Raw genomic sequence first — 27607 nt, 5'->3', positions numbered from 1 at the left:
GTTGTTGAGGCTGAGAGAGGGAGCTGGAGAGGTGTGGTGCTCTTGGAGTTTGTCTGGTGTTTGATGATCCCATCTCTAGGCCACCTTCATACCTAAATATGTGAAGTCATAAATATGTTTGGAACTGATAACTGATACAAACTTTGCAGCCCGTATTTATTTACGTCACTAGTAATTCTGCGACTAGGCTTTTCCTTCATATTTTTATGTAAGGGTGTGAAGAGCAGGTGTCAGTGCACAGCATTCCCTTTACCAGACACATCTCATTCAGAGTGCAGTGTTGGGTTTGGACTCCTCAGGATGTTCTTTCAGGTCTGGTATGTGTCACCCTACCCTGACCCTGCCCATGCCAGTTGGCAGGTGGGAGTCCCAGTTCACCACAGACCTGATTCACAGTGCCCCTGCCCCCACACACCCCCCTTCCTCGCCTCATAAAAGCTACCTACTGTCTTGTCCATGCACAATTAACAAGGGGTGTAGCCCACCAGAATCCTCTGTCAGCCCCTGAATAGCCAGGGTTGAAGCACACGACCAGTCAGGGGTCTGGGCCCCGCACTGAAACCTGAGGAGTTGCTGATGGTATATTATTGATATGGTTCAAAGTAGAGCAGCCGCTGACCTGCTGTTGTGCCGCTCAGATCCTACCAGTACAGGGATCCGTGGAAACGGTTCACTGCTGCCTGCTTGGCTTGGGTTAGGCCCATTTGAGTGTGCCTGCTTATCTGCCTGCTGTTGTGTTGTTGCTTTATTGTAGTAGGTATACTGGGCCAGGTTTGGTTGGTACTTAACAGCACGCCATGTGTCTAGGCCAGTGGTCGGCAACCTGCGGCAACCCTTCAGCAACCCTTCAGCCACTCTCTGTTGGCTCCCTCGCTTTGTTTAAAAATAGAAATTAATCAAATATCTTTTACTTTTTATCTTTATCTTTTATCTTTATTTCTTCAATGCTTTAATGCATCCTTACGTTATTAACTTGTGAAAATATGTAGCCAGTAGCCTATGCCGTGTAAAATGTGTAAAAAAACTATGTTTATTTGTACGCATCATAGGCTTTGTCACATCCTTGCGTCCCTTTAACTTTAACTTAGCAAGCGATGGTGTCAAACTCCCCGAAAAGTCGTGGAGTAAAACAGATCAATTTAATAATCAATTAAATGCTTGAATGAATGTATGCCTTCACCACCACTGCGACTGAATTCTTAGCGGGATGTCTGGTCTGCAGACAGAGGATACACAAAATGTAATGTTGAAGACATCTCGAAAGTAGATCATTCTGAGAGCACAGATATCCATGCAGGCCAAATACCATGCCATGCAACATTGTAAAAGTTGATGGTGCCTGGCGATTCAGAACTTTTCCCTCGCTACATTTCGCCAGCTTGCATGAAAATTGGGCTTGTAGTTTTGTGTGATCCTCATATCATGGAAACAATGAAATCGCTATGGAACATTGCATTTGGACACTGAGTAAAAATGTCAAGGAATGCTTAGCTTACATAGCCAGCTGCAAGATCTGTATAATAATTGCATTGTTATGATAATTATTACAATTGTTACTATCATAATGTGGAGCAATAGTTTGAGCAAGGCAAAAGGGAAATGGGGATGAGAACCGCTTAGAATCAACGTAAAGGCGCAGTAGTCTGTTTGATTAGCCCAAGTCATTTTTTATTTTTGGTAAAACAAATTGCTCTTTTGAAAGTAAAGGTTGCCTACCCCTGGTCTCAGGTCATCCTCCAATGCTGGATGTTGGATGTCCATGGTCAGGTTTGGCAGTATTAGGTGAGGCTGGGTTCATGTGGGCTGCCTCACATGATGAGGAATAATGATTCACAGGATTCAGGATCTGTATTCTCCCTCCAGCTCTCTGTACTCTGCACAATGACAATAAAGTTGAATCAAATCTAAACTAGTCTTGGAAGATGACCCTCTTTCAGCATCTTAGCATGGGATTGTGTGCCATGTTTGTTGTTGTTGGTGTATGTATTAAGGTTTAACCTAAAAATGATGACTGCACATAAACAACATTTGTTTCCGTAGTTTTTTTGTGTGGCCAACAATATATGGGTTATTTTCATTTGGGATGGTGTCCGCTCCAGGTGATTGACCTTAGATTGACCTCAGATCAATAAGGGAATAAAACAAACTATTTAGTATCACATCTTCAAACACCTAACTTCAAAATTCACAGAAATGTCTAATCTGTATTCCTGACTGATTCCCCTTTCAGAAATTTCCAGAACTGAAGTTTAAGTACGTGGAGGAGGATCAGCCTGAGGATTTTTTTGTGCCCTATGTCTGGTCATTGGTCTTCAGCTCCGCTGTGGGCCTCTACTGGAACCCCCAGGGCATCGAGCTCTTCAGCATGGACTCTAGCTGAACGCCTGTGTGGCTGTCCTGATGTCGCTGTATATTGGTGTGAGGTATGAGTGTGTATAGTTTTGGAAGTGCCTCTTACCCTGCGGAATGATTGGGTATGTGTGTGGCAGGGGATCTGGACTCTGGAAGAGGCTTCGGGCCGTGTTGCTTGTGCTCCTTGCTCATATCAGGCTCTTGTGCTTCCACTGTTAAGCCCGACTGCACAAGCACCTGTGCAGCGGCTCACATCTGCAGGGGAAGCAAGCGTCCTCCGTGGCCTGCTCCACGCTCAGTCTGACCAACAGGCTTTAGTGAGCTCCACTGAAATCTGGCTACGCTAGGGAAATACTTCCTGAGAATTCGATGACGCAGTTTAAGTGTTTCTATATGGGTTTGTGGATGGGAAAATGCAATACCTTTGTTTTTTGAGACTAAAGTTCCTGCTGTGTGTAAATGTTTGCTCAGTCATTTGTGACTGCTCAAACCACAGTTTGGGTTATGTGTTCATGTCAAAACAGATGTGGTTTTGTCTATTACCAAACAGATTTGTGCAGTTTATTAAAGTCATAGTTCAGAATGTAGCCTTGGCCAGGACATTATCCCTGACAACATCCCTGTAAACAGGTTCAACACCTCAGTAAGACATTGTATGCTTATTCCTGTTATTATAAAGCAGTGCTTTTTATTTACGTCTTTTTGTAATAATTTATTTATTGTTATAAATTAGATGAGATATTTGTTCACAACAAAATAATTGATATTCTGCTTTCTTGGTCAATAAGCACCAAAATTATTTTTGTATAGTATTTCAGAAATTGTCTCATTTTCACAGAGAGAAAAAGATTGTGTTTTTTAGCAAGGCTCAATGTAAGGTTGTTGTTTTGGTCATGAAACCTAAACTAGTATCCAAGTGACTCATTAATATTAAGCCTTACATAATGTCAACCAGGCAGTGCATGTACATTCATGGTATACATTAATGCAGAGCATGTTTGCTTTTACCCTCGGTGGTTGTTTTGGAAGAGCCTATGGATAATTTGATCTTTTGTCATAACTCTTATAAAGAGAATAGCCAGATGAATTAATCTTTTGCCTGTTATGAGGGGCAGTTGATGTGCATGGTGCATTTGCACCTCATTTTAAGAGGGGACTATCTGTTACTGGCTGCCAAATTCACATTTAACATGTTACACCACCACAGGCATTTCAGCCCAACCAGGCTCCAGTCATGCCTGTACGTTTTTCAACATCTTTATCTTCAAGGGTTTCTTTTATTCTTATTTATGCAATTCTGAAAATGGTTTCTGGTTAAAGGAGAGAAATGATCAGTCAGATGTTGCTCACATGCTAGTAGAAAAAGACTCTGGAATGTTCCTCCACTCAGGTAATGACATGTGATAATGTTCCAAATTAAATAATCATCAATAAACACATGAATTCCCCCTGGTTTGACTATGATCTTTTTCACTGTGGGTTCATTTTCTCTTTGTTTTGTTCTATCTTTATCGCTTCTCAGTTCCCTGTAAATATGTTGCTCATAAACATATAAAGTAAACAATTATCTCTTTCCACTTTGTATATCTCCCAGTTGTGTTTATTCACTAAAACAGTGACACTGAATGTGTTTAAGGCTTACTTCCAACATCATTTATGTTCTTTTCCCTTTGATCTTCCCCCTGTTTGTTGGAATTAAGTTGGAATTAACACTGATTATTTCCTCTGCAGTCTGTTTTTGTGTTACGTTACAGAGTCCAAAAAATGCATATATTCACCGCTTATTAGTTCATCATCTCAAAAGATAAAAGGTCTGTGTTTGACGTGGGTGTGTGTATGAGAGGGTAATTTAATCTGTTGGGAGATCACCTTTCAGATAATAGGTCAAGTGTATGTCCTACAGGTTTCTGACTGTTGTAGTAAGAGAAATAATGTTTGGTTATCACCTACGTTCTGTACTTTTATAGGATATGGTTGAAAGATCGTTATGAAGTGCTAATTAAATACTAATATTTATGCTGAGGAGTTAATGTCACTGTTTGATTCCTAGCAGGTTGATGCCATGCTCCTGAACTGGGGACAGAAACATCTTCAATGAGGGTGTTGATAAAGCGCTGAGAACATGTAGCAGAGGTTGATATTCCAGTGATGTGATGTCGTCATCATGATGAGGATGCGGTGGGAGTGATCTTTATCTGTGGTCTTGTACAAACCACCGACATATTCCTCATGCCTGACTCATTCTAGCAATCCTAGTAAAGCTGCAGGCTGAAAAAAAAAAGTAGTTTTCATATCTATCTGTCAAATGACCCATTTATAAGACACCCCATAGAAATAATGTGTGGGCTTAGAGACACTGGCACTGCACATGAGATCAACAGGACAAACAGGAGAAATCTGGTCCACAGGTCACTAAGGTCACACTGTATGCAACTGATGTATTCCAAATTAAAATGTCTAGAATTTAATCAATGCATTGTTACATTAATTAATCACTAATCAATGCTCCTATTAGCACTGGAAGTGTTGTACAATGCATATAAACCTGAAAGAACCAAGAATCATCTCTCTCTCTCTCTCTCCCCCCCCCCTGTGCCATTTGATGCCATCCCCGTGTGTTAAGACAAGCCTAGGGCATGATTGGACCTGTGACGTGCTCAGGTACAGTACACAATGTAAGTCCCCTGTATGACAGGCTGCACACCAATAGAATGTAATTATATAAGATGATTTCATATTGGGTCTTGGAAACATAAAAGCACTGGTAATTCTCAACAGAGGCTTCCCTCCATTACAAAGAAGTCTGTCATATTAAAATCTTGCTTCCCTTCTCCAGGAGGCTTACGTACTGAAATTGAAACCACTTTCTTTCTGTCTTCCAAGCTAAATATTAAAATGTGTTTTCTGTTCTTGTTCACTGTGAACCAGCTTAATACTTCTGGACAACTGATATGGCTATTTTCAATATGTCCTATATTATAGAAAGGTATAACTCTCATACATTCATTTGATTCATTCAGATGTGTCTCTATGTTTTACACCTAAAGCCCAGCATGCACAGTTAGAACACTAAAACTGTCAATCTCGAAAAAGTGGCATATGGAAATGTCAACGGTAACTTATTTTTACCATGACTAGCCTTGGTATGCTGTGAGTTGTCCAGCTTAAGTGATCTTTGTCCATAAAAAAAGGTCAGGATCAGCTCACTTTCTAGCTTTTTACACAAAGAGACTGTTGCTTATCTTTGACACCATTGGCTGGTATGATCTCACAAGACGTGGCAGACAATAAGGAAAACGATCTTGATGCTGAATCATGACTGGAAGTGGGTTTTGAACACAGGAATGAACAATACTGATATTGTTAATCTGACACACAGACGCACGCTGAATGTGACCCATATTAATGACATTCATGGCTTTTTCCTTGTCCAAAGAACATTGCGGGATTCATTATTTGCATTATCTATTTGTTAGAATCAAAGACAGCAATTCTATAATTTGCCTAAATGTTGCAAGATCAACTGACAAAACAATTGTTAGGCTCTACTATTTCATTAATTGAAGGCATACCGTCTCCAGAAGGCTAAATGTAGGCTACTAATCATGGTTTAAAATGCACAATTTTGAGGGCTGAGAATAAACAAAACCAAACAGGATTTGTGGCATTCGTTTTTATTTATTTACATAGGCTATACATAATAATTTACATATTTTATTTATTTACATCTAAATAAATTCTACTGGGTGGCTGATGCCATTGAGAGCATCCCCGTGTACAATGCTTCAAACGTTGGTAAAAACTGTTTAAGAGTAAAACTAGCCTGCTGTTTGATTCATTGGTCTGATCCCCTAATATCTAACACCGTTTCTAACTTCGAAGCAAGAAGAACACATGGTAACAGTCGGAATCGATGTGCATGAAACCACTGCAACTTCGTGATGTTGTAACTTTAGCAACAGCTTGACTTCACAGCGCCGGCAAGCAGTTCAGCTACCGTCTGCCAACAACATCGTGTGATGGCTGCCAGACTACCTTAAAATGCCGAAGTCTGCTCGGTGAGCTAAGCTCTTGTGCGGCGCCAGTGGGGAATCTACGAACAATAGGGCTGAGCCATTGACTGGAGGCGCCTCCCAAACACACACACACACACACACACACACACACACACACACACACACACACACACACACACACACACACACACACACACACACACACACACACACACACACACACACACACACACACACACACACACACAGGCATCATTACCTTCCTTCCCATTGCCCTGCAGCGACGCTGACTGGCACCCAAATTAACATAGTGCGTCTCTCCTACTGTCTAGGACACAATTAGGCTCCAGTGGCCTTCTGCGCCAACACAACAGCCTGTCTGGCAGCTTTAAAGGGACACGTAACCTACCTTCTCTTTCAATAACTTAGTTCAGCAGAAGACTGGACAATTTCTTGTTGCAGTCCCTCTATTTACATTTGCAGGTATTTGGACATGGATAGGGCCGATAGTTGGCCTGTTCGTTATAATATAACCGCCATGCTTTTTAAGTAGGCTAAGACAACATTTCTCTTCGTGTAAAGTCTTAAAAACTGCCAACATTTTTTGCAGAGGTTTTTAAACATGACATATCTGCCACTATTAAAAACATCAGCCATCAATCAACTGAAACAGATTTAGGCCACAGCTAATATACGCGTAACAAGTGAGTTTGGATAAACGCATCTTTAAATTAAATGTTTCCCCCTTTTACATAATTTAAGTAGGCTATCCATTAATAGGTGGTTGACCTAATTTGTATCTAAATGTGTTGTTATAGCCTAGTCAGATTGCAGGGTGAGTTGGTCAACTATCACCTGTTTGTTTCTTTTATTTATAGGCTATATAGAGATAATGACTTGATAGAAATGGAGCAGAGGCGTAGGCTACTGCTTTCGTTTCCCAGGCCTGGGGTAACCAGCTTATGTTCAGCCAGATGGCGGCAGTAGTTCACCCAACGTTAGGGAGACTTGCATGTAGACTGCCGAGGCGGCCTACACGGAGTTATGGAAGGCTATTGGCCTATTTGTTTTGATAACAACAACAACAATAAGAATAAGAATAATAGTAACAATATTAGTAATAATAATAATGAATTAGCCTATGAAAGAAATAATGAAGACATTCCAGCCAACTGTTTTCATGGAGACAAATTATAGTATAAAATGTTATCTTCCATACGTGTCTGCACGACGTATAGCTTAAAATCTTATCACTGGACATTTGGACCTAAATTAAACACAGGGACATTTGAATACCTCTATAGACTTAAGCCTATAGCTACTTTGGGTCTAAACAATCTGAAAAGTTTACATTGACGAGAATGGGCGTAAAACTAGTATAGACTACACCGGGATTTTTTTAAAAAAAATAGAGTTGATTATTGGTGTTAGAAAAATACAACTTTCTTTCCAAAGCCATTTCTCTGGTAGTAAGCTACTTGATCTCTTGTTTGCGCAACACAATCACTTTTTTTTTTTTTTTTTTTTAAAGCGACAGGGTGTCTAGACAACCACGTGATAGGGGAGAGAGAGCGAGCGAGAGAGAGGCAAGGGCACTTGGGCAGTTCGCGTCACTCTCAGACCTTGTGTGAGGATCGCATCAGCTCTTTGTAGCCGCTCCGTTTGCATGTTCCTCCAGCACGGAGAGCCGCTGTTTGAATAGAGGTTAACTGACAAAACACACGGAAAACTGCTGAAAGATAGTCTGACTGAGAATTTAAACACGGATATTTGAAACATAAACCACTTCAACGGACACGAGACGCTCAAGAGACACAACTATTTAACTCCGGCAGATTTCTGTGGCGAGGGACCTCTTAGGGTATCAGTAAATCCTAGATTTGCTCCTACGTTTGGGGATCTAGAAGATTGCTATTTTTTCCATCAGAACCTACTGCAAATCGACTGAATTTGGAGGACCAACGCTGATTTCGACGGATACTGCTCGGAAGACAAGGGAGACGAGACGGGCGACAGGCTTTGTTAGACCTTTAATGTTGCAATCGGATCAAGGATTGTGTGGATTATTTTGGAAGAAAAGCAGGACGAGGTTGTCCTTCATGGATGGGTTTCAGTCTGGGTTTTTTGCCTAAACTCAGCGCCCAAACACTTTCGTCGGTCCACCTTAGGTTTCCTATAGCCGACTACGTTAAATGTTTAGCAAACTGTTATGTTCAGCCGTTGAAGGAATGGTATGAATATACTGTTAGGCGTACTTTGTATTTTCTTTTCTCACAGGTAGAATATAGCCTAACCATCCAATCATAGGAAAAGATTCTCGATGCTGCTCACCCGTTCGCGTTCATGAAAGCGGTCATTATTTCTGTAGCGAAACAGCATCGTTTAATGCGTAGGCTATACTTTCTTCTTAGTTTTTAAAATCAGTGTCATGGTGAACATCAACATAGCCTACGTGTGTAACATCCTATACACAATTAAGAAAGAATAATATTTTATAAGTTGCATCTAGGTTTTTCGAAGAAAAAAGACTGGCGTATGCTACAGATTGTATTTGCTTCTCCAGTTCTCAGTTTTTTCACAATATTGTCTCAGGCTGCTTGTCACTGCCTGGATTCGGATCCCGGAATCTTCATGATTTGCGGACATCATGCTCGTTTTTTAGCCGGGAAACCCTCTTTTCGTCCCGCATGTTCAGGACCAAACGATCGGGGCTCGTCCGGCGACTCTGGAGGAGCCGCGCACCCGTCGAAGGCGACGGGGAGGCGGATAGCAGGGCGCATGGCTCCGGAGGCTGCTGCATGGGGAAATCCACTAAGGTTGCCAAATCTAACCCCGGAACAGAGGCTGAGCTGAAAGCACTGACCCATTCCATACTGAAAAAAATTAAAGAAAAACAATTGGAGGTGCTCTTGCAGGCGGTAGAGTCGAAGGGGGGTGTCAGGAGCCCCTGTCTTCTCTTACCCGGCAAAGTGGACACCAAACTGGGTCAACAGTCTTATTCCCTCCCTTTGCTGCTCTTCAAAGTGTTCAGGTGGCCGGACCTTAGGCATTCCTCGGAACTAAAGAGGCTTTCTTGCTGTGAATCCTATGGGAAAATAAACCCAGAACTCGTCTGCTGCAATCCACACCACATGAGCCGGCTTTGTGAACTTGGTAAGTTTATTCATCATAGGATGTGTGAAATAAGTGTAAAATGTGACAACATTGTCATGTTTTATCTATAGACCTATTGATTGTTAAATATAGCCTAACTTACTTTTGAGATGTGCTGGAGGTTATATTTTAGACGAAATATGTTGTAGCCTAAACAATCACAGGCATAGGCCTACTACCATCTTATTACAATGTCCTGATGATTGTAGGCTACAGAGCTTTCATAAAGTTTCTGGGACACAACCTTTGGCAATTTTTTTAAATCTTAAATTCCCTTCCAATTAAGTCATTAAATCTTTGGTTTAAATGCCATTAACAGATATGAAATAGGCTGAATTGTTGTTGCTTTATAGGCCAATTTGAGTTAGTATTCAGTCAGGCCTACTGTCTTGAATCCCATTGAGTTTTTTCCATATTAATGCAAATAGGCTACTAGTCGAACACAGCATAGCATTATTAGACTACAGTAAACACGTTGACAAACATAGGCTACGCGATTGAATAAACATGTGTTTGTGAATTGTAGTAGACTACATTGTTCTGTCAAGTTTTACAATTTCAACCAAAGTTGTGGTGTGTACATTTATTTTATAACACAAGCGGCATAATTTACCCTAGTAACCCATAGCCTAACATTTTTAAAATATATATATGTTATGGTTTTGGATCGTTTTCCAAAGAGGATTTGGAGCAGCATTTTAAAACTCTTCTTTTCGGAAGGTGTTTTCGATGCGCTTTGTCAGAATGCGAGGAAGGCTTTAGTGTTCATCACCCAGAGAGTTCCCTTAGCTCAGCCAAAAGAGACCCGTATCTCCCCCCGCCTGTACAGCAGATAGGCCGGGAGCCTGGCGCCAGGCGCTCCCTTGTTTATCTCCCTGCTAAATATCAAGGCAATCGCCGCCTCTCCGCCCTGCCTCCAACCCTCGCAGCTTAGACAAACAGTGTTCCGAAAGAATGCCAACTGTTATCATAAGTCTCAATCTTCGCCCTTTTCTCATGGTCTGTCTTTTCTCTGCTGCTCTTTTTCAGAGTCTCCCCCTCCTCCCTATTCCCGATACCCAATGGACTTTCTTAAACCACCTGGTAAGTCGTTTTTTAATGAATAGAGACATTTTAAAATACAGGTTTTATATTTCACCTCGAGTGAAGGCTATTTAAGCAGTTTTGAAGTTTGAGTAAAACAAGAAAGCAAACAATCAACTCCAGAAAATCTAAAAAAACCCACACATATATATATACAATAAACACAATATATTTACATCAGACTTAAATGGTAATAATGGCTTTCAGCTGTTTCATGGAAAGCATTGCTCATGTGTTACTGGCCACCCCATGTAGTGGTGTGGAGATGATTGATGTGAGGTGCTGTAGGTATTGGGAGCAGTTTTGTGTCAGACTGAGATCCTCCTTGAGATGTTGTGATTTATGGTGGGCAGAATACTGTGTGCCCGCCAGCACTCTGTAATAGAATGGATGGCAGCCAAGGCCGAGGCCAGCTCCAGCCTGGCTCCAGCTCTGGAGTGGTTGTCTGCACAAACTTTTGGCTGGAGGGGTGACCTGGCAGAACAGATAAACAGCATTGGCACCAGGGCTCGGACTTGGGATCTGTGAGGTGGTAATTGTGGTGGTGAAGGGGGAGGGGGGTCAATTAGGGCGGAAGGAGGGAGGCATGCCTCTTTGGAGGAAATTGGAAATGTGAATCACACAGGGGAAAGGCACTAAGATTTTTGGAGCCATGTTTTATCTGTGGAATTCATCTGTAGATGTCTCTGACGTTATGGGAGTCTTCCTTCTGTCTGCTGTCTCTCCCCAGGCATGTAGGCAGGTAATTATCTCTCTTCATGCTAAATGTTTCGATGGGTATTAGTGAGCATTACAGGTTTATCCACAACTCTGTTGGCCTGTCATTTTTTAGGTATTCCCTGTTTCCACATGAAGCCCTCGTTTATTTATTTAGTGAATTTTGAAACATCCAAACTTTGCTAGTTCAGCCTTCAGCCTAAAAAAATATTTTATTACTTACTCATTAACCAGATTCAAAGTGAAACCTCCCCCCGAGGCTTTGTAGGCCTATATCAGCAGTGACTTAAATGAATTTAATGTAGTTATGTTTGACATTTTAAGTTATATGAAGGGTTTGATTTTATGGGAAGGATTGTGCTGTGTTTTTTTGTGGCAGCACTGATGATGTTTACCTTTGTGCAAAGTAATGTTCTGAGGAGAGCTGCTACTCACGTTTTCTACGACTACATTAGGGCTCTTGAAATGACTCACAAAGCTTTCATGAAAGTTTTAAGTCAATACTTGGGAACTTGTGCTTGGGAGGAAAACATAGTTTGGAAGGCTTTTCCCTGTGAGGATGCATGTCCCATTAACCATTTAAAGTTCCTCCGGAGGACTTTTTAGGGAACTCCCAGTGAGGAATGGGAGGTGCCTGCCAAATTCCTCGTTGTCGTCCAGTCTTGGACTGAGGAAAAAGACACAGGGAGAAAAAAGAAAGAGAATAGAGAGAGAGAGAGTGAGTAAGTGAGTAGAAACAATGACAAGCCCTTGGAATATCCAACATGAGTCCCACAGAAAGAGAGAGTGGTTGCCTTTCATCAAAAGAGGGCAGGAGGAAGTCATTTGCCCCTACAGCTGTGATTCTTCGAAGACCACTGCGTGTATCATTCACCGAGAGCAAACGAGTGAGGGGGGTGTGATGATGGAAGGAAGAGCAGATATTTTTAGAACAATGGAAGGTATCTGCAAAGGGCTAGCTTATTGGGACAAGCAAGCCACACAGCCACAGTCTGCTTGGGACTCCTGATTACAGAGTTGGGGAAAGGCACCCCAGCAGCCCCACTTTGCATACTCCCTGTGTCCATTGTGTCTCTAAATGGCTAATGTTTGACATGCAAAAGCAGTTGGCTGTTCATTGGCTGATCATTTTAAACTGCTAGTCTGAAGACGTGCCTAGGATTAACACATTGTACAGCAAACAACAATGACGTAATTGCTTCATTGGAGAAAGAGAAATGGATATTTTTTCCTTAACTATCCCAACTCTCAAAGACCAGGGTATTCTGTTAGGGTCTCTGGGGTTCAGTGTAAATTGGTTGATTGAGTATTAGTGCAATTTACATGGCCAAAGTGATATGCCTCTGTCTGTTTAAACATGTTTTTTTTCTTTGGGAGGATCTGTTTTAGATGGCCCATTGTTGCTTTGCACACACACTGTGCCAGGTTAGGTCACACATTCATACCCACTTAAATCCTGTTTAGATTCAATTGTTTGTTAGAGGCTATCTGGCAGTGTTAGCTATGAGCTAACCTCCCAGGTTTGCAAGCAGCAGTGAAAAGTAATGAAAAATCCTTTGTGGTTTTAGTTCTGTCTAAAGCTTGTTTGTGTGAGCTGAATGTTAGCCTGACGGAGAGCAGCTTCAACAGGAGCCAGAGGTCAGCTTGGGGTAGGAGCACAAGTATTTTTGGAGGAATCCTCATGCACCAAAGAGCAAAGCAGTCCGCTAGCTGAGCTGGCTGCCACGTCAGGCAGCCCCTAAAGACGCTGGCGGCGAGAAACAGAGCAGCCTTTTACAGTGTGGCTCCAGCACCACAGAAGGCCTGTCTGCCTCGGCCCAGCCGGGGAGAGTGGACGCGCGTCACTGCAGGCTCCCAGATAGAGCATAGAGGGACGGTCACAGTAAAGTCCAGTCCCCTGGCAGTTTATAATGTAATCATTCTTGCTAAGGAAGCCCAAAAAAATTGAATAGGAACTTCAAAGAGGAGAGTATTTCTCAGGCTTGATTTTCTAAATGAGAGGAGGCAGGAGGGATCAGAGCCGGAGCGAGTGAGAGAAGGTTGAGAGGAAAGTTAGGGTACGTGTCAGTTTGTCTCAGTGTGGCAAAAGACGGTCAGTATCAAAGCCTGCTGTCGTAAAATGCCCATTTGTTTTTGCTCCCTGGAAAATGAATAATGAAGTGTTTGAAGCCCAAGCCCTGTCTCTATGTTTCTTTCCTCTCACGCTTTCTCTCTCTCTCTCTCTCTCTCTCTCACATACACACACATCCTTTCTTTCTTTTTCTAGGCTCATTCATATCTCTCTATTTCTCTCTGCCCCTCTCTCTCCTGCTCCCTTCTTCTTTTCTCTCTTTCTCTCTATCCTTCCCTCGCTCCACTCTCTGGCCAAGTTGTCCTCGCTGGGCTTCCTGGCTGGGAGAGTGCACCTCGAGCCTGTGGTTTGTGAACCATGCCCAGGAAACCAGCCCTGTCCTGGCAGGCCCTGAAAGAGGCTCGCACTTGACCATGCATCTCGTTAGTCCGACCACAGCACAGGGATCGCTCAGAGCACAGAACCCTTTCAGCTGCTGTCCTCTCTCTCTCTCTCTCTCTCTCTCTCTCTCTCTCTCTCTCTCTCTCTCTCTCTCTCTCTCTCTCTCTCTCTCTCTCTCTCTCCTCTCTCTATGTCTGAGCTGGAACCCAGGACTCTTTAAGTCCCAACCCCTCAACAGCCAGAAAGCACGGCGCAACCTTGTTAATTTGCACTTACTTGAGAGTGACTGCTTGTGTGAGTCAGCTGATTGGTTGACCGTGTTGGAAGGCAAAGGGCCACGTTAGCGGACACATGAATGGAATGTGTGGTTATTAGAGAGGGGCCGAGTATGTGCAGACACGGCCCATTTTTGACGGAATGCCGCTGGCGTCCCTTGATCACTCTCCTCATGTCATCACGCTTGTGTGGTCCACTAAAATCATCCTGTTGGTGACAAGGGACTCTGGAAGCACAGGGTTAAACTGGGAGAGAGAGAGAGAGAGTTTCCTCTGTCTGCTAGCATGCCATTAAGAAAATTTACTGTACACAGTTTTCAAGGCTGCAGCCATTTCCTGTCTCCCTCATTGTTTTTGGTTTGATGGAGTGTATCCTGCTAAACTGTATATTCCTATTAGGGGTGACACGCAGGGATAATAAGTGTGGACCAACATGTTTTCCACAAACCATCTTTTCCTCAAAACCACTTGTTTATTCTGGGCTGTATTTTGTCAGCGAAAAGGGGAAAAAGGAAAATATGATTGCCTTCATTTATTGAAAAAAAAAATGTTTTGGAAGGGAACTCTCATTCTGCCCAAGCCTCCGCCAGCGCTGGTCATTTATGCCAATATGGCCTCCGTGCCCCGGAAGAGTCCTAATGGAGTCTGTTCCTGCAATCTCCCAGGATTCCATGGGGTCTGGGAAGAGACTAAGCTGAATGTTTTGTCTCTGAGCTTTGTGACTGAGTGAGAATTTAATGTGCCTCTTCCTGTCCTCCAGTGCTTTTCTAGAACTGAAATGCCAGTAAGAATTCAACCCTGTGTCATTTTTTAGTGTTCTGTTTTTCATTTAAACAGTTTTCATTTCAATGTGTTCTCTCTCTCTTTGTGTGTGTGTGTGTGTGTGTGTGTTTGTGTGTTTATGAGCGTGTGTCTGGTTTCGCTGTGTATGTTTGGAGTTTCGAGTGGATTGACTGTCATTCCACTGTCTTCATTAGGGATTGATTTCATGTGGTGATTGACAGGCGTGCAGCTGCTCACTGCTCCTTTCCTCTTCCTCTGCAGATTCTCCAGACTCTGTGCCTGCTTCCACTGAAACTGGAGGAACTGTCTACTCTGCCCCTGTGGGGTTCTCTGGTAAGACCCTCTTTTTCTCCCTTTATCTCTTCATCTCCCACCCCTCCCCCCAGCCCCGCTGTGATGCTCTAGAGGCTGTGGAAGGGGGGCTTCTGTCCCTGTAGTATTCCAGAGAGCCATGTTTATAGACCTCCTCACTTGTTTCGTCAGGGGCCTTGGCAAAAAAAAAATGTTCTTCCTCCACCTACTTTTCTTTCATTTTGCCACCATGTTGGTAGGTTTGATACCATAAATAAGAACTGCTTTTTGAACTATAAGCAGGAAGCAGAAAGATATTCCAACGAGTATGAAATAAAGAAACCCATGTGGGCTTGGTAGCTGTGGCCTATTTCAACAGAGATATGTCAGAGGCGTTATGAGATGTCTGTCTGTGTCTGCCATGTTTGGCTGGTTTGACATTCTTCCTGAAAAGTGTTTGTTTTCATAACCTCAACTCTGCAACAGAGTGCAAAGGTTTGTGTGCTAGCGTGTGTGTGTATGAGTGAGAGAGAGGGATTGGTTGTTAGTGGTCATTCACCTACTCGTGCTTTATCTGCTGTAATGGGGCTGCAGAGTAACTTGGTACATGGTTATTGTTGGTAATGGCCTGCCTCGTGCTGTTCCACCTCTATCAGTGGAGCTCAGCGCTGCCTCCCATCTACAGGCAAGTGGATAGGATGGTGTTTATGGACGTGGCTGGGTAGTAAAGGGCTTACAAGTGGGGGAAAAGGAAGAGGGGGAAAAAAGGAAAAATGGAGAATTCACTTTTTCGTCCGCTCTCTCCGCTCAGTACTCTCATGCAGATGTTTCTCATTACAGAGACTTTAAAGGAGTTCTCGGGGTCCGTTGGTGTGGCTTGCCCATTTCTGCTCCTCTGTGCGAGGGTAGGGGTGGGGATAAGGGTTAGAGTGGACCAGGGCTCTGTATACGACCTCCGTGATCATGGGTGCATTGTTCCAGCAGCATTGATGCATTAACACCATTCATCCACGCCATTGAAATAACTTCAAAGTCCACAAGTCAGGCCTCTCTCTCTCGCACACACACAGAGAGAAAGAGAGAGACACACACACACACACACTCACGCAAGGCTTTATATCCAGCAGGATTTACGGGTTGGATGTTCTCTCTAGGTATTCTTCTCCTCTGGACGCTAGGATTATTATTTGTTTGTGGCGGTGCCTGAGCGTTTGTCTCGGGGCTCTTTTGTGTGGGCTGTGCGCGCTGGGTGCTGTGGAGCTGGCTGTGCACCACATAAATAAAGTCTGCAGGCATTAACCCAGCGCTGGCCCACCCCGCCCCGGACCCAGCCAGCCTCAGAAGTCTGCAGCATTAACCAAACACACATTTTAGACCCCGCACAAACTGTGAAATCGTAGACTGGAGTCAACCCCCCCTTCCTCCTCCTCTCCTTTCCTTATTGCGCTCTCTCTCTCTCTCTCTTTCTCCCTCCTCCCCTGTTCCCCCTCCCTCCTTCCCCCGAGGCATGCATACTCCCCCTCCCCTGTTTTCCTTCCTGGCGGGTTCTGTGTGGTGCTGAGCCCCAGTGAATGGGACGCAGTGAGTGGAAGGGAGAGAGAGGCCCCGTGTGCCTGGAGCCAAGGACTTGATTTCTCTGGCAAGGGAAGAAAACTTCAATCCCTCCGGGGCCCGCACAAAAGAAACATGCTCCTCCTGGAGGCACCGTGTTGACCTTTTAATTCACTCACTCTGCCCTTTTTATGTTGTGCTCCAGACATATTTACCCAGGAAAAGAGGAGGGGAGAGGGAGAGAGCAGGAGAGAGAGGGAGAGAGAGAGAAAGGAGAGGGAGAGGGGGCATTGCGTCTCAATACACATGCTGGAAATCTATTAAATACATTCTTAATGACAGACTTAACAATGTTCAAACATGCAAAAGGTTTTATGCCTCTGAATTGATTACATACTATTTGGCAAAACAGATTCACTTTTTTCTCTACCAAACCTGGACTGCTTCTGAACAAACAAACTGTTATTACATTTTATTGGTGAAGTGTGTGTTTGTGTGTTTTCTGTGGGTGTTTGTGTAAGACGTTGTTGTTGTGTTGTCTAGTGGAAAATACCAGCTACACTAAACAAGGCTCTGATTTTCCACTGGCCACGTACAGCAAATAAAAGAGCATGGAGAATGTTTGCCCTTCTATAAAGCAAAAATAACAGATTCGGTGACTATTAATTAAATAATCAAACTGACTGTAATCATAGCTCCTTTAGCACAGTTTACCTGTTAATGTTGAAAAAGGAAAACTTTTTGGCAGCAAAATGATCAATATTTTGGCAGGGATTCTCCATAAAGCTGGCTGACATGAGAAAGTAAACAGCCAAGGATAAAAACAAACAGGCTCACAATAGAGCGCTTTGGTGCACTGGGCACCTGGCCCTGCGCTGCCTCAGGGGGGAATGCAGAAGGGCCGCCGTCCAGCCAGCCGTCCAGCCAGCCGTCCAGCCAGCCAGGGATTATTTGTTGTTGGGGACGGACGTCTGTTTGTCCTGAAAGGTTGGGTGTTATTAAGAGTTAACCTCGCTATGACAGCGATGAGTGGACATGCAAACTAGGCTGCCTGCCAGACTGGGAGTGCTGGAGCTCTTCTCTCTCTCCCTCTCTCCCTCTCTCTCTCTCTCTCTCCTTCTCTCCTTCTCTCTCTACTCCCTCCCTCCCTCTCTCTCTCTCCCTCTCTCTCGTCATCCATGTGACCGGGGCAGAGCTCCGAGGCCTGGCCGGGGCCGTGTGCTTGGCGGGCCTGTGTAGCTCTTGGCCCCCGTTGCCCCAGTGCAGGTCCTGTCCCATCCCATCCAAGCAGCCTTCCTGGCAGGGCCTCTCTCCTCTGGCAGGGAGATGAGACTAGCACCAAGGCCCAGATTAGGCCCAGAGATCTGTGGAGTTTTACGGGTGTCTTGGGATTTGAGATGTTTGCGTACTCAGATCAGGATGTGTTTGCTTTTACATGTCAGCCATTAGTTGTGGTACTCTTGATACATTGTGTGTGAGGGAGTGCTTGTGTTTCCCTTTTTTCTTTTGCAGAGGAATGAATTGTCGGTGTGCTTGGCCTTATTTTATTTAGTTGAGAGCCCTTTAAGATTAAATTAATCATATTTTACTTAACTGTTCAGATTTTGCTGGTTTGTTGATGCTTTAAGCTTACTTGCTAGTGTTGCGTTATTGGAAATATGTTGCGTCAAACAATAGTTGTGTGTATGGTACCCAGTGAATGTAGATGTATATGTGGCTGTCAGGATGTGTGTGTGAGGTGCATGTATTGGATGGGCAGCTGGGGGGGCGGGAGAGCTGAAGGTGGCATGCCAGCAGCCATGGAGTGCCAGCGTAAGCGGATCTGTCCAGGCAGCACGGACAGACTTGTACCCTGGCCCTCAGAGGGGATCAGGTGACCCACACAGGGGCTGGCCCACGGCCCACTGTCACAGAGGCGCTTCCTCCCCCAGGGTAAATTTAGGCAGAGGTGTATTATTAAACCAGCGCGCCGCCATAGTGGGGGCAGCTAGCCGGGGCTACTATCTGTCCAGTCTCCTGGGAATGTACCAACTAGTCTGTACATGGGGCTGCTCTCTCTGGTGCTCCTCTTTTGCATGGGGACAGATAGCAAACGGCATCAGTGCAGATCTGTACAGCACAGACTCTACAAGTGCACAGAGGTCTTGCCCATCAGTTCCCAATGTCTCAATCAGTCTCCTAAAGGCCCCATAATGAGAGGTGAAAAACAGCAAGACTGAATGCCACCAGCTTAGCACCTCCGCTACCCCCAACCCCAGTGCATTCCTCGCTTGTTTGGGTTAGCAAAAAAGGAAAGGGCAGCACAGGAAATGACATCATGTCTTTTAGGAAAAGGCCCTGCGCAGGGAGGCAACGGTGGCCTCCTCGGAGCGGAAAGCAAACACTCGAGTGAGGCTTTACTAAAGGGTTTTCAGAGAGCTCCCGAGATTCTGCTGCAGCTTTAGAAAAGCCTGATCAATCCGGCATTCCAGCTCTGCCTCGCAAAACCCAAACTGCTTTTCCCTTTTTGTTTTTCTTCCTCGGAGGGGAAGAAGGCAGGGTCAGAGGCAGTTCCCTGTAATTTCATAGCAGCCCTGTTGCTCAGTTGACTTGAGCAAGGATCTTTCATTACTCCCTACTTCCTCTCCAAAAATCTGCAGCCAAGGAGGCAGTTGGCGGGGAGTTAATTTTGGTTTTGGCCAGCCACGGCTCCCCACCCAGTGTCATTATGTTGCATGAATCTGGAAAAACAGCACAGAGAGAAAAAGAAGGAGTGGAGGACATTTTATAAAAAAAAAAGTCTCACTGAAAACTCCAGCACTGAGAAGCCAGGCATTTCTCAGAAGCCCGAGGCTCATATGAGAGTGGGAGGGGGAGACAGAGATGAGATGGGCCCTCAGGAAATCAAACAGCCAAGCTCCCTGTGAGGCCTTCTCCACAACCACAACAATATGGATAACCCTCATCACTTCCTCCCTCCAGCTCAACGGCAGCTCTGGAGGGAAGGCCGGGGCTGATGGGGCCTGTACCTATCAGGAGAGAGGAGGGTGGGCCTTCAGCTCACTGTGTTAGTGGGAGGCCCAGAACAAGATGGTCATTGTTTAGCCCTGGCCCTGTAAGGCAGCAGCTTTTCACATAAGCCATTGTATGAGGCTGATCAAAAGGGAGAGCCAGAGAGGCGAACATTCCCAGTCTGGTGTGTGTGTGTGTGTGTGCGTGTGTGTGTGTGATCTGTGTAACTCAGAGGGAGCCTTTATCAAGGTGGCACTTTATCACTGTTACATCATCATCATCATCATTATCATCATTGGCATCATCATCATCATCAGCTCCTGCCATCTGTCTGGCACCAAATGTGCCATGCCTGTCAGATGAGAGATTTGTGGCTGTGCGGGCTAGCCAGCGATAATTAATATCAAAATAAAAGCTTAAACCAAGAGCCCTGTGGATGAGAGGGGCCCAAAGGCGACTCGCCTGACTTGTTGCCTGGACTGGAGCGAGCCGCACGGTTCCCACGGAGATCCCTGACATCCTGGACGAGGAACAATGCGAGCGCTTGTTCCGCTGGTGGCGCGGGCCACTCGGCAGCGAGGCTCACTGGACAGGCCACCGAGGGGTCATCGACGTTGATGACATCAGCCTTGGCTACCACTGGTTGGTAGCGGAGATGTCCAGTCGGTCGTGGGGGGCTGAAGAAGGGATAGGAGGACCAGGATGTCCGGCCACTGGAGACAACAGGGCAGCCTGAGGGGGAGGGCTAGCAAACTCCCCCCATGCAAAACTAGATATTCCACCTGCATCCAAGACTTGTGCCATTATGTGCACCTCTGTCTGTGGACAATCGTCCCAAAGCTTGTGATGTTGACGGTGTTTGAGATTGTTCAGCGGTGGCTGCATTAAATGTCTAAGATTGTAGGCATTACATTGTCATGGTTAAGTTTTGTTTATCTGTAAATAAGGGAGGGGGGCAGTCAACTATTTCCTCCTTATGTGTGGCTTTCCTGTGATTGAAGTGTGTTTGGAGTTCCCGGCGAGGAGGGAGGTGGACAGGACAACATCTTTCCCTTATGTAATGCCCTTTCCCTAATTGGCAATTTCCTTTATTAACTGGCTTCCCTCAGACGGGCATCCTACGGAGACAGAGCTCGGAAAACAAAGCCACTCTGTCACTAAATCTCTCTTGCCAGTTCTCTTTCTCTCTCTCCAGCTCTCTCTCTCTCTCTGTCTTCCTCCCTCTCACTCTCATCTCATCCAAACACACACATCTACCAACCGTGGCTGTTAGCTCTCACTAGGAGTTGGAGAATGTCTTGAGCAGTAGTTATTAGAAGAGAGAGGGGAATGTGCCACAGTCCTCTTGCCCTGCTATCTCAACGTAAGGTTGGAACACCGCAGTGATTGCTGTTGTTAGAAGTCATAGACTAGTAATTAAGAGTGACAGGTGTTGTGTGCCCAACCCCCATGACTTGAGCTCAGCACTCCTATCTAATAGACTGGAGAGTTGGGAAAGAGTGGGGTTTTCATGGAATCTCCGGGAGCAAGAATTTTCAGCAACCAGCACATTAGTCTTAGAGAGAGTGTGTGTGTGTGTGTGTGTGTGTGTGTGTGTGTGTGTGTGTGTGTGTGTGTGTGTGTGTGTGTGTGTGTGTGTGTGTGTGTGTGTGTGTGTGTGTGTGTGTGTGTGTGTGTGTGTGTGTGTGTGTGTGTGTGTGTGTGTGTGTGTGTGTGTGTGTGTGTGGCTTAAATGTTGATAAATAGTCTTGTTTGAGAGGGAGACATTGTTTGAACTGTGTGGTCTGGTGCGAGTATGAGGTTGTTTGCTCCTTTGTTGGAGTTGGGCAGGAGATGTGGAGGGAACAAAAGGCATCTGCGTCTGCTGTGACCCCTGACCCCTGTGAGCAGACGTGCCCCAGCGTGAAGAGGGTGCAGGGCCGTGGACAACGACACGGAGCCTCCCGTGTGTCTGCCGCCGAGACAGGGGCCATTAGGACATACTGCACTCATCCAGGGGGAGGGGAACCTGGAGTCACAGCACAGCAGTAAACCTTAACCCCCCCTCCCCCACGGCACCCCACCCTCAATTTGACACACACTGGAACACACACACACACACACACAATCTCCACCGGTCAGGTCCAACCAGATCAATACTAGAGGAACTTTGAATTTTTTTCTTCTTTACCCCGTTTTTGCTAGTTTACATTACATGTGCTCAGAGTTAGAGCAAATGGAACAGGAACAAAAATTCCTTTGTATGTGCATGTGTGTTTCCCCTAGTGTGTGTGTGCACACTTTATGCCTGTGTGTGTGTGTGTGTGTGTGTGTGTGACGTCCAGGAATAGTAACGATCCAGAGTATGGAGTCAGACAGAAGTAATCATTAACTTTTCCAGACTGCTTGCTGTCTCCAGTCCTGCGCCACTGAACCGACTCCTCCAACCCTCCCCCTCCCTTTCCTCTTCTCTCTCATTCTCTCTCCCCCTCCCTCTCTCTCCCTCTCTCTCCCTCCCTCCCTCTCTCTCTCTCCTCACCCTCCTAAGCCCAATAGTCTCAGCTTGCGTGGACACAACTCATAAAGACAGGAGCCATTACAAGGCAAGCCTCTTGGCAGGGGGGTGGAAAGGGCAGGCAGGCTTCCTGCTGGAATGGATCTAAATGCCTCAGATTGTTCAGGGGATTCGTTTGAAATCCAGACGTTACTTTTGCACTCTGTGTTACCTGGAGCTCGTGTGTCCAGCACTTTCTCATGAGTAGGGCTCTCAGAAATGACTACAAATGAAGACTAAAAACCAACAGATCCAATTTTGTCTGGCTTGTTTGTTTGGTTTTTTTTTTTTTTTTTTTTTTTTTAAACGGCACTATGTAAACTTTTCAGACTGGTAAAATAGTCCGAATATCAGTTCCATCAAGCTGAAGCTATCAGGGGCCAAGTAAGAAAATGTGAGAAGAGAGCACAAATGGATTTCCATGTCCACCCATGTCCAAGCAACTCCATGCACAAACACACCAAATTTGTTCCACAAGTTTATTTCCGTCTCTTAATGGCCTATGGACAATCTGAGCAGCACACACACACAGAAGAAAAGGGGAACAGAAAAGGAGCCCGTCTGTAGCCAAGGGGATTACTACTCTTTTGGAGACATGGAAAGCAGCGGATTAAAAGCAGCAGTGTGGAAGTGAGTGGAGTGGAGCCCAGTTTAGAGGGAGGTAAATAGACAGCAGTGGGACGCAGGATGTCCCCTCCGCACTCTTAGCGGCTACCTGAGAACAGTGACCAGCCGCGGAGACAGGCCGTAACTCATGGGCCCAGTCACAGTGGGGCCTGTCTGTGTGTGTGTGTGTGTGTGTGTGTGTGTGTGTGTGTGTGTGTGTGCGTGCGTGTGTGGCGACACCGGGGCGGACGCACGCTTGGCCGCTGTGTCACCCCGTCTGACACGGTGACAGCCAGGCGGTGCAGCCGCACCGAAATAGAGTCTGCAACACGAGGACACCGGTCGCCCTCCAATGTCGCTGCGTGCGTGCACACACACACACACACACACACACACATACACAAACACACACACACACAAAACACAGAATCATTTACCTCATACAAACACGTGCACCACACAAGTGTAAAATGGCTGATGGCCTATTTTGTATGTAAAGCCATGTATTTAATAGATGCAGTCACTAGTGCATGCCTGATCAGGTTCTGTGTGCCTTGCAAAAAGAGAAATGGCAAATATCCACAGACTTGCTTCACCCAGATGTGCCTTTGCTCCTATCCAAGAGGGTCCAGACAGCCACACACGTGCCTCTGTGTGTGTGTGTGTGTGTGTGTGTGTGTGTGTGCTGCTAGTCTCTGTTTGCTGTGGGCTCGCTGGTTGTCAGAACAAGCTGTGAACGCATGCCTCTCTGGGCAGCCTTCTGGAGCTGGAGCTGTGATGTGCCCAGAGAGATGGAGGTCATCCCACCAGCGTGTGAACTCGTGACGTGGACTGTTCCACACAGGCACACAGAAACAGCAGTCACAGCCTCCTCTTGCCTTTCTATAAGCACGTTTGTAATGCTTCTGCTTTTCAAAGGACATGGAATGCATTTGTACGTCAGCTCAGGGCTTTGTACACCAGCGAGAGCAGCCCGAGCAGTGCTATGGTGCAGAGTTAGCATGTGCTAAGCTTTAGCTCCTCTATAATGCTAGCTGTTGTCCTGGCTGGCAGTAATGATCTTATCTAACGCTGTTACTCTGGTATGCAGTCCAGCCCCTGCTGTCGTCAGAGCGAGCTGGCGGCCAGTGAGGCTAAAATAGCCTGTCAGCTGTGCCGTCACGGCAACGGAAGAGCAAGAGACAGGACAGTGACCCGGCGATGCTCACAGCCAGAGCTGATCGGTCTGGTCAGCGTGCCACTGAGCCAATCAAAAGCCTCGTGAGATGTTTACAAGCTTTTCTAGGTTAGCCTCTGTCCTCACAAACTGACCCAGGACCAGCTATAATTATTACGTGTCAGAAATCCACAAAGCCAGAGAGAGAGAGTAAAGTAGGAAGAGGGAGAGAATGCATGAGGGGAGGAGGGGGCGGCGGCAGTAGTGTTGTAGAGTGCCCAGGCCCCCTCCACTTTGAGAGGGTACTAAGCTGCCTGATGAATACCTCAGTGGTTTCAGGCTGCCATGACAGGCCCAGACAGGCAGCCGGATAATGACCCCAGACGCCAAGGCTCTGTCTCCCTCCTCCCTTCCTCCCTCCCTCCCTCCCTCCCTCCCTCAGCTCTATTCAGGAAGCAAAGAAGCAGGGAACAGCGCCTAGGTAAAAAAGAGAAAGAATGAGAGAGAAGGAGAGAGAGAGCAATAGAGTCTTTTGTGAGCATTTCGCTGCTGTCTTCAATCTCCCTGTGTTTTTTTTTTGTTTTTATTTTTTCCCCCCTTTTTGTTGTTTTTTTCTTTCTCTGTGGTCTTCTGTTGTAAACTCAAACACATGAACAAAAACTTTGTCCTAGTAGTGCTGGTAGGAGAAGGATTTACGATAATTCCTTCAGCCCCAGATTGGCTGACTTCAAAGGGAATGAACTGCCCCTTGTTTTATAGAAAGAATTCCCCCCCTCCCATGTTGTCTAGCTTTTTTCACCTTCTAATGAAGGCTGGGTCCTGAGCTAATAACAGGCCCTCGCAGTCATAAGAGACTGGCTGAGATACTGCACAATTAACATAAATGTACAGTTTCCTCTGACGAGGCCTTCCAAATTACTGGGTACACTCTCTGTCCCAAAAAGATGAAAGAGGGAGCGAGGGAGGGGGAAGGAGGGACGAAGAGAGCCCAAATGACTGAAGGCTTCTGGGATATTTTTTCCTCTCCGCTTTTCTCTGTTAACCCAATCCTGGCTCTTCCCCTTTCAAGCGTCTCTATTTTCTCCACACTCTATCCTCTCGTTTTTTTTCTAGCAGAGGATACTGCTGAGTTTAAGCGCGATCTGATCTGATTCCTTTTGCTATTGTTATTAAGGCCACCGTCGCATTAAACTCCAGAGAAGAGCTTAGCGTTTTGAGGGAGGAAGTTAAGATGCAAAAGTGGAGCAGTAAAAGTGCCTTTTTCTTCTGTTTCATTCTTTTCTTTTTTGTCCTCTTGGCCCCGGTTTTTCTGTTTTTCCCTCTCTCCCTCTGCGCTCCTCACCCCCTCAGTCTCGCTCTGTGCCTCGTTGGCTGCCTCCCCCCGCCCTTCCCGTGTAGGGAGGCTTGGAGGCAGATTTTTGTGGGATTGAGATATGGAGGGAGACAGGAGGCGCGTTCAGGGGGGAGGAAATTGGAGCCACCACTCCACTCAGGGAGACACATGAACTGAGCGCTGTGTGTTACAAACTTGCCTCTCATCACATGTGTGAAAGCCTGGAATGGACGCACATGTAGGGGACAGACATACACACACCCACAGACACGTATGAACTTTGCGTATGTGTGTTTTCGTGTTCTGGAAGCAAAGTCTGTGTGAGTTAGCTTTGCAATTTAGCTTTTTTCCCGTTGAAAAAGCAGCCTTTTTTCTGCAGTGAACGATGGTGATTCTGTAGAGCGCTAGTTCCTACCCAGCAAAGCTCTTAGTGTCTCTCCAGCCATCCTGTTATGAAGAGATGATGGCCGCTGCTCTTTTCACGTCTCTTGGATGCCCTCCAAACTTGAGGAAGACAATCTTTTATACCTTTAAAAATAATTTCCTTCTTCCTCTATTTCAAACATTAAAACTGTTACTTATAATTTCCTGTAGCTGAATGAGTCAACCTGCCATAAACAATGATTTGGACAGATTTATAGGGCTCTTGACGTCAGAACATTGTTAGACAGCCTACAACGAAAATAAAAAAGCCAGACAGAAGATAAGCATTAATGCTTATGTAAACAGTGCTGCAGGGCTATTTGGCTTCCCCTGTCTTCAACTGCTTTTCTTGTGCAAATTCCAGAAATTCTTGTGTACTTTCTCTTGGATAGCGAAATTAGGGATGCAGTTGGTATTTGGCAAATACGGAGGAAACATATTTCTGCATTTGCTCTGATTACAGCGTGGCCGTACGGTCAGATGACACTTACACACAAGGCAGTTGATGGGGGCGTTTCATGTGTGTGTGGTCTCATGGCTCTCTCTAAAGCACAGTACTGTCAACAGGCTCATGTCAGATGTTTATCCGTACTCTTGTTAGTCCAGAGTTCTAACCACCTCTCTCCGCTTCTGTTCCCTTGTCCCTGCAGATTCCCAAGCTCTTCAGGAGTCGGGCGAGCAAGCCCACTGGTGCGTGGTTGCGTACTGGGAGGAGAAGACTCGCGTCGGACGCCTCTACTCGGTCCAGGAGCCCTCCCTGGACATCTTCTATGACCTACCTCAGGGGAACGGCTTCTGCCTGGGCCAGCTCTGCTCCGACAACAAGAGTCAGCTGGTGCAGATGGTGCGCAGCAAGATCGGCTACGGCATCCAGCTGACGCGCGAGCAGGACGGCGTGTGGGTGTACAACCGCAGCTGCTACCCCATCTTCATCAAGTCGGCCACACTGGACAATCCTGACTCGCGGACGCTGCTGGTGCACAAGGTGTTCCCCGGCTTCTCCATCAAGGCCTTTGACTTTGAGAAGGCGTACAGCCTGCAGAGGCCCAATGACCATGAGTTCACACAACAGCCACGCACAGGCTTCACTGTACAGATCAGCTTTGTCAAGGGCTGGGGACAATGCTACACGAGACAGTTCATCAGTAGCTGCCCCTGCTGGCTGGAAGTGATTTTCAACACGCGATAGCAGCAAGCCCCCCCCCCCTCTCACTCCCCTCTTGGCCATGGACATGGGCGAGCCCGAACCCCATTTTTCTGATCTTTATTTTAAAAGAGACATTCACGAGAAGATGTTTTAAAAACACCCCCACACCCAATAACGACTTTAATAAATGACTAAGATTTAATTAAGTGAAATAAAGCTAAAATGTATTTTATGTTATATATAAATATATTATTACTTGTAAATATGAAGACGTTTTATATGCATCATTATTTATGTATTGTGCAATGTGTTAATGAGAAAAACAAGAGATGCACTTTGCTTTAATATAAATGGAGACAAAGAAGATGCCAAGATTAAAAAAATACTAAATGAATGTTAGTATTCAGTTGTGTCTTTCTTTCCTCTTTATTACTGCATATGAGCATTTTTTACACTGTGCTGTATTTACGCTTTGTATGGTTCAGCTCCTTGCTTTAGCCAAAAGGTTCTTCATTGAGGTACTAGAATGATATTAATTATGATTAATGTGTCATGGCCAATATGAATAGTGGGTACTTCCAGTGCAATGCATCAGTATGATGAAATGGATGCAGAAGTTCTTAAGTTCTTTGAATCACTTAGCATTTTCATAACTGATGCATTACGGTATGTGTGTAAGAACATTTCAAAGCAGTGCCACTACTGTGCACAGAAAATATGTGCATAACTAATCAAACAGAATGGA

The 27607-nt window shown here is 45.4% G+C and overlaps 2 protein-coding genes across 2 annotated transcripts in view; both read left to right on the top strand.

Annotated features, from left to right (window-relative positions):
- dym (dymeclin) overlaps positions 1 to 3804 on the top strand; it is a 63685-nt gene extending 59881 nt beyond the window's left edge. The window contains exon 17 of the mRNA XM_062554118.1: positions 2231 to 3804. Within this exon, the coding sequence (XP_062410102.1) occupies positions 2231 to 2380 (150 nt within the window). The 3' untranslated portion in view covers positions 2381 to 3804. The remainder of the gene's footprint in view (positions 1 to 2230) is intronic.
- A 4178-nt stretch (positions 3805 to 7982) lies between these two features.
- Positions 7983 to 27256, top strand: smad7 (SMAD family member 7). The gene is made up of 4 exons (XM_062553928.1): positions 7983 to 9521; positions 10551 to 10604; positions 15093 to 15164; positions 26366 to 27256. The coding sequence occupies exons 1-4, from the start codon at positions 9056 to 9058 to the stop codon at positions 26902 to 26904; spliced, it is 1131 nt and encodes a 376-aa protein (XP_062409912.1). The 5' UTR covers positions 7983 to 9055; the 3' UTR covers positions 26905 to 27256.
- Positions 27257 to 27607: the final 351 nt, after the last annotated feature.

This window comes from Sardina pilchardus, chromosome 14 (assembly GCF_963854185.1).
Source record: "Sardina pilchardus chromosome 14, fSarPil1.1, whole genome shotgun sequence".
Taxonomy (NCBI): domain Eukaryota; kingdom Metazoa; phylum Chordata; class Actinopteri; order Clupeiformes; family Clupeidae; genus Sardina; species Sardina pilchardus.
The sequence above is the reverse complement of the archived record's forward strand: the minus strand, read 5'-3'. Positions and strand labels throughout refer to the sequence as shown.

What these genes read in the sequence shown, in the direction of transcription:
- smad7 (XM_062553928.1), top strand. Translation starts at nt 9,056, where the DNA reads ATGTTCAGGACCAAACGATCGGGGCTCGTCCGGCGACTCTGGAGGAGC. An exon ending in GGACTTTCTTAAACCACCTG is followed by an intron (nt 10,605 to 15,092) that starts GTAAGTCGTTTT and finishes CTTCCTCTGCAG; the next exon opens with ATTCTCCAGACTCTGTGCCT. An exon ending in TGCCCCTGTGGGGTTCTCTG is followed by an intron (nt 15,165 to 26,365) that starts GTAAGACCCTCT and finishes TTGTCCCTGCAG; the next exon opens with ATTCCCAAGCTCTTCAGGAG.